This window comes from Asterias rubens, chromosome 4 (assembly GCF_902459465.1).
Source record: "Asterias rubens chromosome 4, eAstRub1.3, whole genome shotgun sequence".
NCBI lineage: Eukaryota > Metazoa > Echinodermata > Asteroidea > Forcipulatida > Asteriidae > Asterias > Asterias rubens.
Genome location: NC_047065.1, coordinates 4537466 through 4555839, shown reverse-complemented (window position 1 = coordinate 4555839; position 18374 = coordinate 4537466). Strand labels below are relative to the sequence as shown.

The 18374-nt window shown below is 40.7% G+C and overlaps 1 protein-coding gene across 1 annotated transcript in view; it reads right to left on the bottom strand.

Moving 5' to 3' along the window:
- LOC117289107 overlaps window positions 1-17052 on the bottom strand; it is a 56859-nt gene extending 39807 nt beyond the window's left edge. The window contains exons 1-15 of the mRNA XM_033770076.1: window positions 16931-17052; window positions 12116-12235; window positions 11035-11412; window positions 8782-9024; window positions 6373-6615; window positions 4788-5045; window positions 3978-4232; window positions 3441-3695; window positions 2295-2546; window positions 1903-2157; window positions 1532-1783; window positions 1141-1395; window positions 770-1021; window positions 378-632; window positions 7-258 (exon numbers count right to left, since the gene is read on the bottom strand). Coding sequence (XP_033625967.1) covers window positions 7-258; window positions 378-632; window positions 770-1021; window positions 1141-1395; window positions 1532-1783; window positions 1903-2157; window positions 2295-2546; window positions 3441-3695; window positions 3978-4232; window positions 4788-5045; window positions 6373-6615; window positions 8782-9024; window positions 11035-11412; window positions 12116-12235; window positions 16931-16997 — 3592 coding nt within the window. The 5' untranslated portion in view covers window positions 16998-17052. The remainder of the gene's footprint in view (window positions 1-6; window positions 259-377; window positions 633-769; window positions 1022-1140; window positions 1396-1531; window positions 1784-1902; window positions 2158-2294; window positions 2547-3440; window positions 3696-3977; window positions 4233-4787; window positions 5046-6372; window positions 6616-8781; window positions 9025-11034; window positions 11413-12115; window positions 12236-16930) is intronic.
- Window positions 17053-18374: the final 1322 nt, after the last annotated feature.

Sequence of the window (18374 nt, the reverse complement as noted above, 5' to 3'; positions counted from 1 at the left end):
TATTACCTTGTTGGATAACTCTGACAAGGAATTCACAAGTAGCTTGGTTTCCAGCAGCATCAGTGAAAGTGTAGACAACCGAAGAGTCACCAATACTAAAGAATGATCCAGAGGTACGTGTCTGTGTGGTATCAAAGGCACCAGAGTTATCATCTACCGATGGCTCGGTCCATGTCACTGTTGTTCCAGGGTTTAGGAATGGGACAAACATGGTTATGTCTGCTGGGCAGGAAATCACAGATGGAGCTGAAGTGTCACCTATGAGGGAAAACGAAAAGAATAGAAGGAAAGAGGTTGGATTTATGTTGTGAACCTAACTTGTTAAAGTTACCTTTATATAACTAAATACTTTAAATAATTGTCTCTGCTCTACTTACCTAATGATACTACAGTCACAGTGAATGTACAGAAAGCCTGGTTATTGGCAGCGTCAGTGAATGTGTAGGTAACCTGGGTCTGTGTCCCACTGTTAAAAAAAGTTCCTGATTCTCGTGTCTGTGTGGTTGTGAATGCTCCAGAGTTATCAGTAACTGTGGGCTCATTCCAAGACACAGTGGTCCCTGTGCTCTGGAAGGGAACTGTCACCGAGGTACTCTCAGGACAAACTGCAACAAGTGGGGCTTCATTATCTCCTAGAAATTTGAAGAGAAAAAAAGAAAAGTTATTTAAACCAAAGGTGAAGCTGGATGTCCAGAGTGGTTTGGCTACTTTTCCATCTTGCTACCATTTACCTCCACAATACTTTATAATTAAATGGACAAACTATTACCTTGTTGGATAACTCTGACAAGGAATTCACAAGTAGCTTGGTTTCCAGCAGCATCAGTGAAAGTGTAGACAACCGAAGAGTCACCAATACTAAAGAATGATCCAGAGGTACGTGTCTGTGTGGTATCAAAGGCACCAGAGTTATCATTTACCGATGGCTCGGTCCATGTCACTGTTGTTCCAGGGTTTAGGAATGGGACAAACATGGTTATGTCTGCTGGGCAGAAGGTCACAGCTGGAGCTGAAGTGTCACCTAAGAGGGAAAACGAAAAGAATAGAAGGAAAGAGGTTGGATTTATTTTGTGAACCTAACTTGTTAAAGTTACCTTTATATAACTAAATACTTTAAATAATTGTCTCTGCTCTACTTACCTAATGATACTACAGTCACAGTGAATGTACAGAAAGCCTGGTTATTGGCAGCGTCAGTGAATGTGTAGGTAACCTGGGTCTGTGTCCCACTGTTAAAAAAAGTTCCTGATTCTCGTGTCTGTGTGGTTGTGAATGCTCCAGAGTTATCAGTAACTGTGGGCTCATTCCAAGACACAGTGGTCCCTGTGCTCTGGAAGGGAACTGTCACTGAGGTACTCTCAGGACAAACTGCAACAAGTGGGGCTTCATTATCTCCTAGAAATTGAAGAGAAAAAAAGAAAAGTTATTTAAACCAAAGGTGAAGCTGGATGTCCAGAGTGGTTTGGCTACTTTTCCATCTTGCTACCATTTACCTCCACAATACTTTATAATTAAATGGACAAACTATTACCTTGTTGGATAACTCTGACAAGGAATTCACAAGTAGCTTGGTTTCCAGCAGCATCAGTGAAAGTGTAGACAACCGAAGAGTCACCAATACTAAAGAATGATCCAGAGGTACGTGTCTGTGTTGTATCAAAGGCACCAGAGTTATCATTTACCGATGGCTCGGTCCATGTCACTGTTGTTCCAGGGTTTAGGAATGGGACAAACATGGTTATGTCTGCTGGGCAGGAGGTCACAGATGGAGCTGAAGTGTCACCTATGAGGGAAAACGAAAAGAATAGAAGGAAAGAGAAAGGATTTATTTTGTGAACCCAACTTATTAAAGTTACCTTTATATAACTAAATACTTTAAATAATTGTCTCTGCTCTACTTACCTAATGATACTACAGTCACAGTGAATGTACAGAAAGCCTGGTTATTGGCAGCGTCAGTGAATGTGTAGGTAACCTGGGTCTGTGTCCCACTGTTAAAAAAAGTTCCTGATTCTCGTGTCTGTGTGGTTGTGAATGCTCCAGAGTTATCAGTAACTGTGGGCTCATTCCAAGACACAGTGGTCCCTGTGCTCTGGAAGGGAACTGTCACTGAGGTACTCTCAGGACAAACTGCAACAAGTGGGGCTTCATTATCTCCTAGAAATTTGAAGAGAAAAAAAGAAAAGTTATTTAAACCAAAGGTGAAGCTGGATGTCCAGAGTGGTTTGGCTACTTTTCCATCTTCCTACCATTTACCTCCACAATACTTTATAATTAAATGGACAAACTATTACCTTGTTGGATAACTCTGACAAGGAATTCACAAGTAGCTTGGTTTCCAGCAGCATCAGTGAAAGTGTAGACAACCGAAGAGTCACCAATACTAAAGAATGATCCAGAGGTACGTGTTTGTGTGGTATCAAAGGCACCAGAGTCATCATTTACCGATGGCTCGGTCCATGCCACTGTTGTTCCAGGGTTTAGGAATGGGACAAACATGGTTATGTCTGCTGGGCAGGAGGTCACAGATGGAGCAGAAGTGTCACCTATATGGGAAAAACAAATGGAATAGAAGGAAAATAAGGTTGGATTTTTTTTATGAAGAATAGATGGCAACAAATTGTTCAATTAAACAAAACACAACTCATCCTGGTTCTCTATTTAAAGTTGGTACTCAATCAGTTAACACAAATCTGCCGAGCTACGTGATAATCCGCCATTGTTTACACCCTTTGGCTGTCTTTAAACCAGAAATGTATTCCACAATCCTTTGCTTCAATATAGGTATAGTCACACACACGCTTTGCAAAGTTTTATGTTGATTTTGATCAATGTTTGGGCTGCAAATTCAAATTTTTTGCAGTCAAAACTTTTTAAAGGAAGAGGTGAAGAATGCCTTATGTCCACAGCACACAGGTTTGAACTGTTTCGATATGAACTTTTGCCGTGTAGACAGAAAAATTGTCAAAGGAAACTTGTGTTGTTGAATATTGTATGTTAGAAAAGGTACATGTCGACATGTATCATTATGAAGCATAAGAACACTTTTTTCACAACAATGATACTTTTGTCAAAGTTGGTTTATGCTTAGTATTTTTTTTTTTTTTTTTTTATCAGTGTAAACTGTCCAAGAACTTGTTCAAGTATCTAATTTTCTTGTTTTTTCCTGGAACTGTAAATCATTATGGAAGCTATAAACTTTTGACAAGTTTGACATCATAATAAAGATAATGTTGTCCTTTTTCCAACACCATAATACAAAGTGTTTCTATCAATGATTATATTATGTAATTGATAAATGTTTCCAGATGTGTGAATAAACAATACGTGTTGGTACAGATGCTTAGGCACATACAGCATTGTTTTGAAAATAAACGCTTCTAGGCGGAAATGAGTTAATGTTCAATCAATATTCAAAGGCAGTATTTCTAAATACTTACCTAATGATACTACAGTCACAGTGAACGAACAGAAAGCCTGGTTGTTGGCAGCGTCAGTGAATGTGTACGTAACCTGGGTCTGTGTTCCACTGTTGAAGAAAGTTCCAGAGTCTCTGGTCTGGGTGGTTGTGAATGCTCCAGAGTTATCAGTAACTGTGGGCTCATTCCAAGACACAGTGGTCCCTGTGCTCCCAAAGGGTACAGTGACGGCCTGGTTGTCTGGGCAGTTACTGACTATTGGTGCCGTGTTATCGTCTACATTTTGGAGGGAGGACAAATTTTTCAGATTGGAATTGGTTGAAATGGACAAAATTTCTGATTAACCATTGAGGAAACTAAACACAACCCTACTCAGGGGCGTAGGTGAAATTGCGGTAAAATACTAACACATCAAATTCCAGTAGCAAAAAAAACGGATGTTTTTTGGGCCAGCTCAGGATGATTAGGATAAAAGATAAATTTAGAGAATACTTCACTCTCAAACCTTGTCAGGTGTTTGGTTAGTTTTGGGCATCTCAAAAACAGTTAACAACTTACTCTGCTGGAACACTCTAACAGTGAAAGTACATGTTGCCTGATTATTGGAGGCGTCTGTGAAAGTGTAGGTGACGGGAACGCTAACACCGGTGGCAAAAAATGTCCCAGAGGCGTGTGTCTGCGTGGTTTCAAATGCACCAGAGTTGTCGTCGGCTGTTGGTGCAGTCCATGAGACCGTGGTACCGGTACTCAGGAAGGGGACGAACATGGTGATATCATCCGGGCAAAAGGTTACCACTGGGGCATCGTTATCAGCTAAGGAGGAAAAGAGAAAAGTTCCTTTAAAAAAAATTTCAACTTATTATAAGAGCAATAATAATAATAGTTGCTTCTCATATAGACCTCATATCCATCACTCATTGACGCTCAAGGCGCTTCAACATTCAGAATTTCCTGCAAAGCATGGGACTAGGTTTAAATGATGAGACCTACTTCTTTTCCATAGCACCATGTTTTACAAGGTGCTGTATGGTGTGATTCGCAGCCAAAAAAAGTCAGTAACACTGGGGAGAACCCCTTCTCTTTTCGATAAGTACACTTTTACGTGCGATACAAAAAACACAGGACCAACGACTGTAGGTCAAATCCGAGGGACGAAGCATTAAGGTTAAGTGTCTTGCTCAAAAGGACACGGGTGTCACGACTAATCGGTCTTGACAAGTGGAAAAAAGAGGATGAAAAAGAAGAGAGCATAAATTTTTTGAAACTGGACACGGCTCAAAGCTGACCATGATTTCTTAATCAGTCCCAACATCTCTTTAAATTTATAAATCTTACATGAAGTACCAATAATAATATTTAAAGTCTCACCAAGCGATATGACTGTCACGTCAAAACTGCAATCTGCTGTGTTTCCAGATGAGTCCGTCCATCTGTACAACACTGAAGTTGTTTGTCCAACAGCGAACTGGCTGCCGGGTACTGGGGATTGAATGCTAAGGGTTGGCGTGCCCAGGTTGTCGGTAGCTGTTGGCTCAACCCAGGAGACCGCAATGGACGACACACCAAAGGATGCAGTGCGGGTAAAGGACTGGGGACAGTTTGATACCGTTGGAGGGGTATTATCCACTGTAACAAAGATAAATATTTCCAAAGTATCCGTCTGTAAAATTTGTGGTTCATTTTGTACTTGCTTGGTAAAATAATTACCAAGACACTATTACAAGGAACGGCCAAGAACCTATGAAAATGTGTGACTCGGTTAAGAGTCGACATATTATAGTGAACTTCAACTGTGCTGAAAGAATTCATCACACCAAGTATGGATTGTGGATTTTGTTGTTTCATAACTGGAGCTGCCAATATTTGCATCCTGCAATTAAGTAGATATTTAGAATTCGAATGAACATACATGCCTGCATGACTTTTGTTTTGTTTTTAAGTAGGAACAATTCATTTGGTACAAGGTCTGAACATGATGTAGGCTTTAACACTTTTCAGGCAATTTGGTCTCTTTTTTCAAATTTTTCCAAGAGCATTAAAATTGGAAATCAGACTTTAAGACACTGGACACTATTGATAAATGTCAAAGACCAGTCTTCTCAACTTATGCATGAAATAGCAAACCTGTGAAAATTTGAGCTCAATTAGTCGTCGAAGTTGCAAAATAATAATGAAAGCGGATGCGAAAGCAAAGCCGATTTAGACGCCAAATGGCTATTATTTTTCGCAGCGAATGTTTCATATTCGCAAGAAGTATGAACTGGGCTTAAGGACACTGGACACTATTGGTACAAGGTGCATCTCAACATATGCATAAAAGATGAAACCTGTGAAAATTTGAGCTCAATTGGTCGTCGAAGCCGCGAGATAATAATGAAAGAAAAAACACTCTTGTCATATGAAGTTGTTTGCTTTCGGATAGTTGATTTATAGACATCAAATTCTAAATCTGAGGTCTCAAAATCAAATTTACTATCAACCTCTCCCCATTACTCGTTACCAAGTAAAGGTTTTATGCTAATAATTATTTTGAGCAATTACCAATAGTGTCCACTGCCTTTAAGTTGGAAGAATAGTCTGATTAAAGGAAAACAATTCAGCAACCAGGGAGACTTTGAAAATTTGTTTCGTCGGAACATGGACAGATTGGTGTTTTTGTTTAGGGAATAATTTTAAGTATCAGATTGGCAGCTCTGTCATAACTACAGCTTATTGTAAATGGCGCAAAAGGTATGATCAATGGGAGACTTTGGGACGCTAGGTGGCAGCAGACTTACCAGGTAAATTTCCATTGTTTACGTAGTTCTGAGCGTGCGCACATGACCGAGAACAATGAATTTTACCTGGTAAGTCTGCTGCCACTAAGCGTCCCAACAGTCTCCCATTGACAGCTGTTGGCTCATGAATGATGCTTTTTATGTTCTGTATTTTCAGATGACGAAATTCTACTTACCAAACTGTACAGTCACTTGAAATGAGCACACTGCAGTATTGCCCGATGCATCAGTGAAGAGATATGAAACCTGTGTGTTGCCAATAGAGAAGTTGTCTCCAGGCACATTGGAAGCCTGTGTAGAGACCTGTGAGATATCTGTGGCAGTCGGCGCAGTCCAAAACACTGAAGTGCCCTGGTTGCTGGATGACGAAACAATAATATTGCTTGGGCATCCAGTGATAACTGGCGGAGTGGAATCAACTGCAAGAATAAAATAAATTAAAAAAATACAATTTATCCTGAAGACGATCAGAGAAAATCTATCAAAATGTTGAGTTGTCAACCACTGTTTTTTTTCTCAGAACCAACACTACGCAAAAGTGAAAACTGCCAACCTCACCTTATTATACTCCCACCAAGCAAAGTTTCAAATCCTACTTAAACATGTTAAAGGCACCTAAATTGCAAAGACCAGTATTATCACCTGGTGTATCCCAGCATAATGCATAAAATAGCAAATCTGTGAAAATTTGGATTAAACTGGTCATCGAAGATGCAAGAGAACAATCAAAGAAAAATACACCCTTGGTGCCAACATTTTTGTGTGCTTCCATCAGATGCCTAAAAAAGGCTTCAGGTCTGCCCAGTCTTTTAATAATTTTAGAGAGAAATTACAAATACCTCAAAAACTACAGTACTCAGAGGGAGCCAATTTTCAAAATATTTTATACTAGACCAGCAGCTCTCCATTGCTCGTTCTCAAGTAAGGTTTTGTGCTGACAATATTATTTAAGTAATTACCAATAAGCCTATTCAGAATTGAAGCTACGCATGTCCGTTACTGCTGACAATGCAATTTGTATATCTCCCATGACCTTTAGACAATACCAGCGGGTATTGTCAAAAGGTCACGGGAGATAGACAAATTGCGTTGTCAGCAGTAACAGACATGCATAGCTGCAATTACGAATAGGCTTATGTATGTCCAGTGCCTATTAAACAAATGTAATACTCCTGGACATTGTCTGAAGCTTCAGGTCAATGAAAGCTTTCAGAATCCATGAAAAGAAAAGTTATTTTGCATGTTTGATGCCTCAAAGGAAAAGGAACCGAACTGATAGTAACATGGTACAATGTGAGGGCGGTGGAGGGCCTTACCATTTCATAGCTGGAGGGCTATTGTGTTGAAAGAAATCATGGAACAGCTATACTTTTTGCATTTATTTTACTTTTTGACCCAAAAGTGATGATGTTTTTTGACCGAAAAGGTATTTATGAATGGGAATCAAAGTGTGTTGAATCGGTTTTCAACTAGTGGTTTAAACCCGCCGAGGCCTGGTTCTTGATAATTTACCTCGACTTTGTCTCGGTTAAAATTATCAAGAACCAGGCCTCGTTGGGATTAAACCACTAGTTGAAAACATCTTCACCACACATTGATTCCCTTATTTGTAACCTACTCATAAATAAATGCATTTTTACACAGGAATGTTAATCCTTCTTTTGACAAAAAAAATCCCTTTCAATGTACACAGCAAGACAGGATTTACATAAACATGCAAAGCTTTAAGCTCTTGGTGGCATCTTTTGAGTCTATTTGTAAAGGTGAAACTTTTACAAGAAAGGTTTTAAAAAGTCAACAAAAGCCAGATCAACTGTCAAACAAACAGAGGGAGAAGCTCAAACAGTATGAAACATGAAACACAAGTATGTCAAAATCAAACAACCAAAGGGGGTTTCAACGTCGCACTTAGGATTGTGCCCATGCTGGCGTCAGATTCCGAGGTCCCTGATGCAAGCACGAACAGATGAACCCTCTCACACTAAGGATTTATTATTATGTACAATGCCAAGCTTGCAATAATCTAGTGTTTGGTCATGTTGGTAGGAGAGAACAAGCCCTCCCCTTAAACACTTGTATGGGCGTCTTAGAACTTTTTTCTAAAATAAATATCCTTCCCTAGTTCGACATCACATGAGAAGTTGGATTTTTGTTAACATACAACAAATTGGGACCTCTTTTTCTACGTTCTTGCTAATAAGTTTTTTAAAAGTGTGCTAACACCTTTCAACGTTGAGTGTGAGGAAAAGAACTGGGTTCTTTCCTAATGTCCCATCTGAAGGACAATTTAGTACAGCGTCTTGCTCAATAACACAAATGCCACGAATGTGACTCAGCCCCAAACTCTGAACATCAGAAACACCAAAAGGTTGAGGCTTTTGCTGACAGCCTCTCGACCACGACACGTGATAGACGTGGGTGAAAAAGAAGAGAGCACATCAAACTTGAAAATGAAAAAGGGCTTAAGACTGGTTATGGGTTTTCACGTGTTTCTCGATTTGTTAAATTCCAAAATCACCAAATGAAATGACTGTTATGTCATCCTTGCGCTAACCCTTTTTCCAAGTTTTAAAAAGTGTACTCACCAAATAAAACATTGACTGTGAAGGAACAAGCGTTGCTGTTGCCAAGAGTGTCAGTGAAGAGGTAAGTCACAGTAGTTGACCCCACTGGGAAGGCAGTCCCAGGAAAGTGAGAAACGCTAGTGGTGAATTCAGACGCATCCGTTGCAGTTGGGGCAGTCCAGAATACCTGGGTTGCCTGGTTTAATGCGGAGGCCTGAGTGATGTCTGATGGACAGTTGGTGATTACAGGTGCAGCAGTATCAACTGAAAAGGGAAGAAAACAAAGTCATCGGCTAATGGCACTGGACATGTTTGGTAATTGTCAAAGACCAGCATTCTCACTTGGTGTATTCCAACATATACATGTACATGTATGCATAAAGTAACAATGTGAAAATTTGGGCTCAATTAGTCATCAAAGTTGCAAGAAAATAACGAAGGAAAAACACCCTTGCACAACTTTGTGTTCTCTCAGATGCATTAATATAAAAAGGCTTCAGCTGAAGTCTTTTATTGAGTGAGAAAATTTCTCTTACTCAAGAACTTTGTTACTTCAGAGGGAGCTGTTTCTCACAATGTTTTATATCAACAGCTCTCCATTGCTCGTTACCAAGTAAGTTTTTCTTCTAATTCTTCTTCCTTGGAAAGTGCAGACCGCCAAAATGGAGTATTGCGTACTGTGTGCTTGCATGGTGCAGGACAAAACATACTACAGTGCAGTGGTGAACTAAAAACAGTGGGGTAGCAAACGGATCGAGAAGGACTGCATCTGCCATCTGAAACAGTCCAGGGAGGTGCTGTTGACAAGTTCGCTCGTCACCAGTGCCTTGCTTTAACCAAAGGCGCTGGGATGGGCAAACGTATCATGCACTGTCATTGGTTAAATAATGTGCAGTCCCATCATGCATAACACTCACACTGCACCATATTTCTATACACTGCATACATGACGTACTTACTGAACAAGAATCTGTTCAAAATGGAGTATTGCGTACTGTGTGCTTGCATGGTGCAGGACAAAACATACTACAGTGCAGTGGTGAACTAAAAACAGTGGTGTAGCAAACGGATCGAGAAGGACTGCATCTGCCGTCTGAAACAGTCCAGGGAGGTGCTGTTGACAAGTTCGCTCGTCACCAGTGCCTTGCTTTAACCAAAGGCGCTGGGATGGGCAAACGTATCATGCACCGTCATTGGTTTAATAATGCGCAGTCCCATCATGCATAACACTCACACTGCACCATATTTCTATACACTGCATACATGACGTACTTGCTGAACAAGAATCTGTTCAAGCGATTAGCCCATCCCAGCGGTCTTGGATAGACTGGCCGCTGGGGCCGAGCGAAGTTGACAAGTTGCTTAAGCAGTGCATTCGAGATCCTAATGCTAACTGGGTACATTTGCGTTTTTGCGAACAATTAAGTACCGATAGTCCAGTGCATTTATACTGATAGTATCCTGTTACCAAACTGGTTGAGGTCTAAAAAATGTAACACACATCTTTGTCTTTAAAGACTTTTGATACCTTTTGTAAATATTTTGTTTTTGGTCAAGACATGAATCCCTTCTCACTGTGAATGAAAATGTGTGTAAAATAATTTACCTGTTAAAGCTTCATTTAGTCGTCAAGTTTTTGAAGAGAAAAAAAACGGACAAAAACCATTAGAGCAATGTTATCAGGAGAGTGTATAAATCCATTGTACACGCTAAAATAATTGTTCGTCTCACTGAGATGAAGTTATGCTTTTGTGAAATTGTTTTACTCATTTCTCAAAATCTACAGCAAATCAGCAAGTAATATTCTAAGGGAATCTTTCGACCATCATTATCTTTAAACATGTAAGTTTAATGTAAATCTGTAGATGTTTGTGTTTTGTGTCATATAGAAAATACCAAGATCCTTCAAACACAGCAGAGTTATCCATTAACTTTTGTTTTGTTTACATCTAAATGGCATACATGGAAAATCAAAGCAATGTGTTGTTTAGGATAACGCGTAAAAGATCCCAGTGCACGCACTTATCAAAAAGAGAAGGGGTCCTGGCTGTGGCTACTTTATGCTCCGAAGCACCATGGTGTGCTCAGGATTAGGTCTCCAGTTTCAAAATCTTCGTCCCACTCACCTTGCAATCAAAACAATTGGCACTTTGTATCCATTGGAAAAGGCGCAATAAATATGTTCATTTATATAAATCAGACGATACTACTCCCTCTTATTTTTTTATTTTTTCACTTGTACTTTGTTGACATCGGCTATTTAAAGCTACTCACCTGGCTGCCAAGATACGGAGAAACCACTGAACTCAAGGTTCTTATCAGTAATGAAGTACATCCAGACAGTATCGGTGTCAGGAACAACGAAATCGGCGGGCTGGGCGAACCCCTCAAAGAAGAACACATCTGGGTTGACCGAGCTGACGCCATTCAAAGAGTCAAAGTCAACAGTGAGGCCTCTACCAATGTACAGTTCATCTTTGTCCGTCTCGATGCCAAAGACATTGTTGAAGGTGAAACGGACCCCATTAGCCCCTGGGATGTAAAGAAGGTACAAGGCGCGGTACCGGTTGGGATAGGCCGAGGGGTAGTTTTTACTGACGAAGGTGCCCGTAGCGCAGGAACTTCCGTAGCAGGTGTAAATTTCCTGGTTATCTGGGGAATAAAAAAGACTCGTCGTAACACCTTATGTAACACGAACACTGTGCCTACTTTTCCTGAATCAAGAAAGAGCACACACTAAGATTCAAATTTTCAACCTGGGACATTTTTCACTCTTTCGCTCGAAGATCTGTTAAGTTTTTGTCATTTTTCTTCAAATTATTTTCTCAATGGTGTTATGAGTGATATGGAACGATTCATTACATTAGACATTGAATTTGAGGATCAATTAGTTTGTGTTTCTAGAATTTGTGTCATGATTTTCAAAAGTGGTAAATATGGAGCAAATCTGCAGACTAGCTGTTGAAATTGTACTTGTTTAACCATTTCGCCCTGCACACATTGCGGAAGCTTCGTAACCCTCCGGCTACGCCATCGGCAGGAGGGTTACGCTATCGCAACTAGCTACAGAGTAGAGAGGAACTTTTCTAGATGATTAAAACAAATTTTAGCTAAGAGTAGACCCAGTATTACTGAGGCGCTGTACTCTTTTTTTCGAAATATTGCCATTATAATGACGTCAAAATTTCGAAAAAAAGGATGCAGCGCCCCAGTTACTGGGTCTAACTATTTTTTATAGCTGTACTGTTTTTCCTGGGGATTGATAAGAATTCCATTTATAAGAAATATAGAAACAAATACAGGCCCATAATATTAAGATACCCCCACCCTCTTTCCCCAAGATTGAGAAACCTACCAGGTCCAGCAGCACAGTTGTAGTTGTCTCTGAATGGCAGGTTGCATTCGCACACGTAGCCCTCTGCGCTGTTTCTAGTGTAGCACGTCTCGCCATTGTCACACTGGTTAACAGCACACTCTGAAAATTAAGTTTACACCGACATTTTAGTTCTCTTTGGCTTTACTACACTATGGTCTATGGATATTCGGGGGGAATTAAAAAACACAACGAACAATGTGTTAGTATGTCTACTTTTTTTTACCGGAACGGAGGTTTTTGGAAGCTGCGAATGTCGTCTGCTCACATAGCGTATGCTGCCTGCTAACTATTGGGAAATGTCTTGTCAAGAGAGGGCGTAAATAGTTGAGATAGTTAGATCACACACACGTACACAGGCGGTATATCCTCACCGGCGGATCGAATCATTGGCGGATCCAACCAATTCAATTAAATTCACCATTATTTCCAGTATTGGTAAAAAACGGAGAAAAATTATACATTTTGAGTACCTTTGTCAAAAAACGTCAAGAATTAGTCAAGAAACATAGTTAATGACAAAATAATGAGAATAATGCAATGACAGAAGCAAACCAATTTGTGGCCTTTTACAGAAATCTTTACAGAAACCAGAAAGGCTTATTTTGAAATGTCTGACGCAGGAATGCAAACTAAACGAGGCCTTTAAGACCCACAGACGGAGTTTTTAATACGTTGTCAAGGACCCGCCATTCCCACTCAGCCGCGGCCCCAAATCTTGTTCGTAGTGCACTTGAGGTAGGAGAGGGCGACCCCCAAAACGGTTCAAAAAGGGCAGAAGGCAGAAGGACTCCCCGCTGTGGCGGTTTTAACTTTCCGCCGTGTTCAGTTTTCCGAATTACCAAAATACGGTAACATTACGTCATGTGACGCCTGAGCACAGCATGCAAGCGAATTTTAGTCAAAGTACCGCACTGAGTCCCGGAAAACTAAACACGGCGCCACACCTCCGAAAAGACGCCGTTGTGAACCCACAGTATACTGTGCGTGGTGCGTGTAATCACACCGCATGACCCACCCGTATACACTATACACACAAATCATCCGCACACGTACCACTAACCGCAGGCCTGACGGTAGCCTTGCTCAAGGCAGTCGCATTATTCGCTCCGAAAAGACGCCGCTGTAAACCCACCCGTATACCCTGTGCGTAGTGCGTGCGATCACACCGCATGACCCACCCGTATACACACTGTCACATCGTACGACTACTGTGCACACAAGTCATCCGCACTCGTATTGTATTGGAAAATTTCCACTTGTGGAAAAAATTGGGGGGCTCGGATATGCTAGTATGCAGGCCATGAATATGTATATCTTTCGCCAGACCTATCAGACAACACAGGATGTGAGGCAAATGAATTATTCATTTTGACGTCCAATCACGCACGCCTATCATATCATGCTCGCTGAGCGTCTGGTGTGTGATGTAGACATGGAACTCTTCGCTTGTTATAGTAATGAGGTCAGTGGCTTCAACACAGACCCTAAAAGGCTGTCGGCCTGACAGCCTCCGCATGCGGATAGTGTACGGGGGCATCGTGTCGTGCGATGTTACGCACAGTGAATACGGGTGGGTTTTTATACAGCGGCGGTTTTTTTTTTGGAGTGAATAATTCGACTGCCTTGAGCAAGGCTAGCCTGACGGCCGACGCATGCGGATAGTGTACGGGGGCATCGTGTCGTGCGATGGGGTTGGGTTTTTATACAGCGGCGGTCTTTTTTCGGAGTGAATAATTCGACTGCCTTGAGCAAGGCTACAAAAGACTTTTAAAAAGACGCCAAGTGAAGACAGAAGGGGGGCGGGGCTGGATACCAAGCCAAGAGCATGCACCAGTCAGCGATTGCTTTGCTAACGCAAACATTATTGACTTATTGGAGTACCGGTGTGGCGGTTTCAGTCTTCCGCCGTGTTCAGTTTTCCGGGTGACGTAGTCGAACATATCATCACGTTGTTCGAACGGTTTTCCGGGTGACCTGTCAGATACCGCCGCGAGTACCCTGGCGAGTACTGTAGTTCTCTCAGCAGTGACCCCAAATTGTTTATTATTACGACTCTTTTATGTGTATAGTCACATAATCTCTTGCCCCATCTTTACATGTATGCATGGGTACAACTTAAGGCAGGCCACACTCTGCTTACATAAAAAACAACTCATACGATCCACGCGTTTGCCGCTAGTTGTACAAGACTCGTGCACGCCGCCATGACAGCTACCGCGGAGGGTAACGGATGACTCAATACGGCACTAAAAATGGACTACTTTCGCTTGCTGTGCGCAGGCACCGCATGACGTAATGCTACCGTATTTGGTCATTCGGAAAACTGAACACAGCGGAAAGTTGAAACCGCCACACCGGTACCTCGGGCGTTGTATTTTCAGCGGCAAGGCAAAAACACTCCCACCAATGCCAGGCAATGCTGGCTCTTGGGATAATAATCGCGAGAGCTATTTAGAGTCGATCCAGTACCACGTCACCAGTAAAATCGCTGCCAATTTTTATATAAATCTACCTGGGGCCCAATGAGCAAAATAACGCAAATTGCTTATAGCTTGACAATTTTACCTTGATAAAAACAGGATTATATACTAATTATTTGGTTTTGCGGTAACATCATGTGTGTAATCTACTTTCCAGGTAGAGGTTCTTAGAGAACTGTCTTGCTTTTTATTATACTACCGCGGAGTAGATTTATCGGATGTTCGGGAGACTTCTCAGTTCTGTAAAGAACTGTCCGCATGCTTATTAACTATTATCTGTGCGGATGGTAAAAAAAATAGGCTGGGACTACTACTTTAGCACTGTACTACCGCGGAGTCACGATTCTTGAATGGTCTCTCAGGATTACCAACCAAATTGCAACGTGATTTTCAGGATTAGCAAACAACGGCTGAATACCAGTAACAAAGCAATATGCCTTGTAAGCGTCGAATGCCTACTAACGTGGAGTACGCACGCGCAGAAGCAACAGTTCGCCGCTAACCCGTGAAATACGCTTCTGCCCATTACTCGTCACCAAGAAAGGATTTATGCTAATAATTATTTTAGCGTCCACTGCCTTTAAGCCCCACCCGAGGCCCCTTTCAGTAAAACGTACATTGTTGGCATACGGCCCTTCCATAATACGAAGCATGTAGCAAGTTTACAAGCCAAGAAGACGGGAGGAGATAGGCAGAAAAGAAACCATTGAGTCAGCATGACTGCCTGATCACTTTTGTAAGATTATTTGCTAAAGGCATTGGTCAGGAAACCTTTTCGCATTGTCAAAGACCAGTATTCTCACTTGGCTTATCCCTTTAGTAACACATCTGTGAAAAAGATCTGTAGCTTTTTGAAAAATTTTGGTAGTTTCTTACCCAAATACCTTAACGACGATAATTTTGATTTCCGACGATCGAGATGAATGGGAATCATAAAATAAGACTCCTTGAGGTAGACAGTAGTAATACAATCTCACTGAGTCAGTAATATAAACACACACGCATAAATATAAATATGATACCTGAACCTTCCATCTTGAAGTGTTTGTATTTTACCAAGGACGTTTTTATTTTGAGTAATATACTATGTCCATGCCTTTAAAATGGGCAGAATTTATACACATTGCTTGGGATAATAATTGTAAGTCATCAAACATGTGAATTGCACAAGAACCTGTAAGCTGGGACCACTTTCCGTAAAGACGATCAGAGCATACGTCAAGTTGAAACTAATTGTTCTTTTTAGAGCCATCCCCACTCACTTAGAGATTATCATAACGTGCTACCGCAAACTTGATATTACTTTCCCTAATTGAAAAATGCGGATCATTTATTGTGTTAGCACCGTGAATGTGCTAAAGAATATTATGTGAGAAAGTTATAACATTACTAAACAAAGAAAGAAAGAAGAAGACAAATGTGTATTAAAGGGAAGGTACACGTTTGGTAGTTGTCAAATACCAGTGTTCTCACTTGGTGTATCCCATCGTAACCATAAAAACAAGCCTGTGGTAATTTTGGCTCAATCGGTCATCGAACTTGCGAGAGAATGATGAAAAAAAAACACCCTTGTTGGACGAATCTGTGTGCTTTCAGATAGGAATAAAAGACTTCTAGCTATAGAAGTATTTTATTATTTGAGTGAGAAATTACCTCTTTCTCAAAAACTACATTACTTCAGAGGGAGTCGTTTCCCACAATGTTTTATACTATCAACAGCTATCCAATGCTCATTACCAAGTAAGTTTTTAAGTTAATATTTGTTTTGAGTAATTACCTGAGGTGTACCTTCCCTTTAAAGGAGGATTTGATAGGCTGGGAGGGGGTTAGGATTAACGTAAGAGCCGGGTCCCGCCTCCGTGTGGTGAACGAAATAATACACCCTCTGAACAAAGCCCTTAGAGACAGAATATAGAGAAAGGATAGAGGAACCGCGACAGCAGGAAAACCCTGCCCATTAGCATAGTTACTGGATGGGATGAACTTTTGTATAATAACAATATATGAACAAGTCGCTTGTTACCGACAAGATTTGCGGCTCGTCATTACTGCACTTTCATTTCACAGAATTTGTCACAAAACTATACAAGGGAGGTAGAAATAGGTAGAAATATATGGATAACTTTCCGTATGGCACCACCACCTTTTCACTCATTTTTACAAAAAGGGATAATATCTCATTGAGGTTAATTAGATACTATATTATTTAATATCGAATGAAAAAGCGGTGGCGCCATACGCAAACTTTTCCAAATATATTTATACTTTACACAGTAAAGAGGAAAAGTGAAATTAAAAAGTCGCAGAAACTTACCCTGTGCAAGTGTTTGATGTGCCACCAAGACCAAAAAGGCCATGCTCAAAATCAGTTGCCGCCCCATGCTTTCAGGTCTTTTAACGGTACCAGAATACCGGGGGTGATACCAACGAGAATGCAGTCTGTTCCCTTCCACCTCTCGAGGAACAACTGTTCTAGAAAAAGAGACGCCCTTCGAGCCTTTAAGCCATGCGCAAGGTGTTTCTTGAAATCTTTTGTACTCTCAAGGAAGTTACATAAGGATGGTCGGGGAAGGATTATTGTCATGCAAATCAATATTTTTGTGTGACGCCTTCAAAAGTCAATACTCGACCCATAATGGCAAAACAGTATGCAGCTATAGTAAAATACATTCCACATTGTATGTATGTCCCTCCATAGTCCCTTTCAGGGGTTTTACACGATGTCACTGTATAAGAAGGATCTCAAAACAGTATGCAGCTATTTAATTTTAATTTTAAATCTTTAGACATACACAATAGTTACAAGTTGTACAGGGGCTGTCAAGGTTAAAACAAAAGTATAAAACTGTCATCAAAAGATGTGTAAAACCAGACCCCTGCCAACGATAAAAATATAATTATACCATATAAAAAGGAGATTGCACTGAAACATTTTAGAATCACACAATAGAAATCATTTAAACACAAGCAAAACCAGACTATTGAAAACTAAAGACATTCCACAACGTATGTATGTCCCTCCATAGTCCCTTTCAGTGCTTTTACACGATGTCACTGTTTAAGAAGGTTTTCTGATTTGAAAGGCTTACATTCATTTACAACTACTTGACATTTTTTGTAAGGCCCCATGGTTTCACACATCGTAATCAACAAAGCTGAATGATTTATTTTGGCCCCTTTGTAACTTTTACCTACCTGACCATGTATGGGGTTAGGATGGTATAACCTCCATGGTATAACATTGAAGTGACAATATCAATCATCTCAATATTTGTGACAACTGAGAGGAAAGGAACGAATTGCACAACAGTGTTGAACAGAAAAATGCCGCTACCCTCAACAAAATAGCTGTATTTACTAATAATTTCTTTCCATGGAAAATTTCGAATGCCATGCATGGGCAGTGAACATCGTCAATGCACACTATTTTAAAATTGACATATTTTGTCTTTCATTTTTTCTGGTAAACAGATCTGAATAAAAGACATGGGGGCTATGTAAACTATGTTGGCCCGTTTATGTGCCCCACAGATGGGTATCTTGACCTACCCATAATAATTTAAGGGCCCCATATGAATTTCGGTACATGATCCGCAGGGGCTATATGGGTTGCCCCATGGTGGCCAATAATGGGACCCATTCGGGACCCGTGAGCAAGCTACCTGGGATACTTTACACGGAATCAAAAGTGTTGAAGTTTTAGAGTGTATGTTCCCCTACCTCAAAGAACCCTTCCCCTCCTCAAACACAAGGCATAA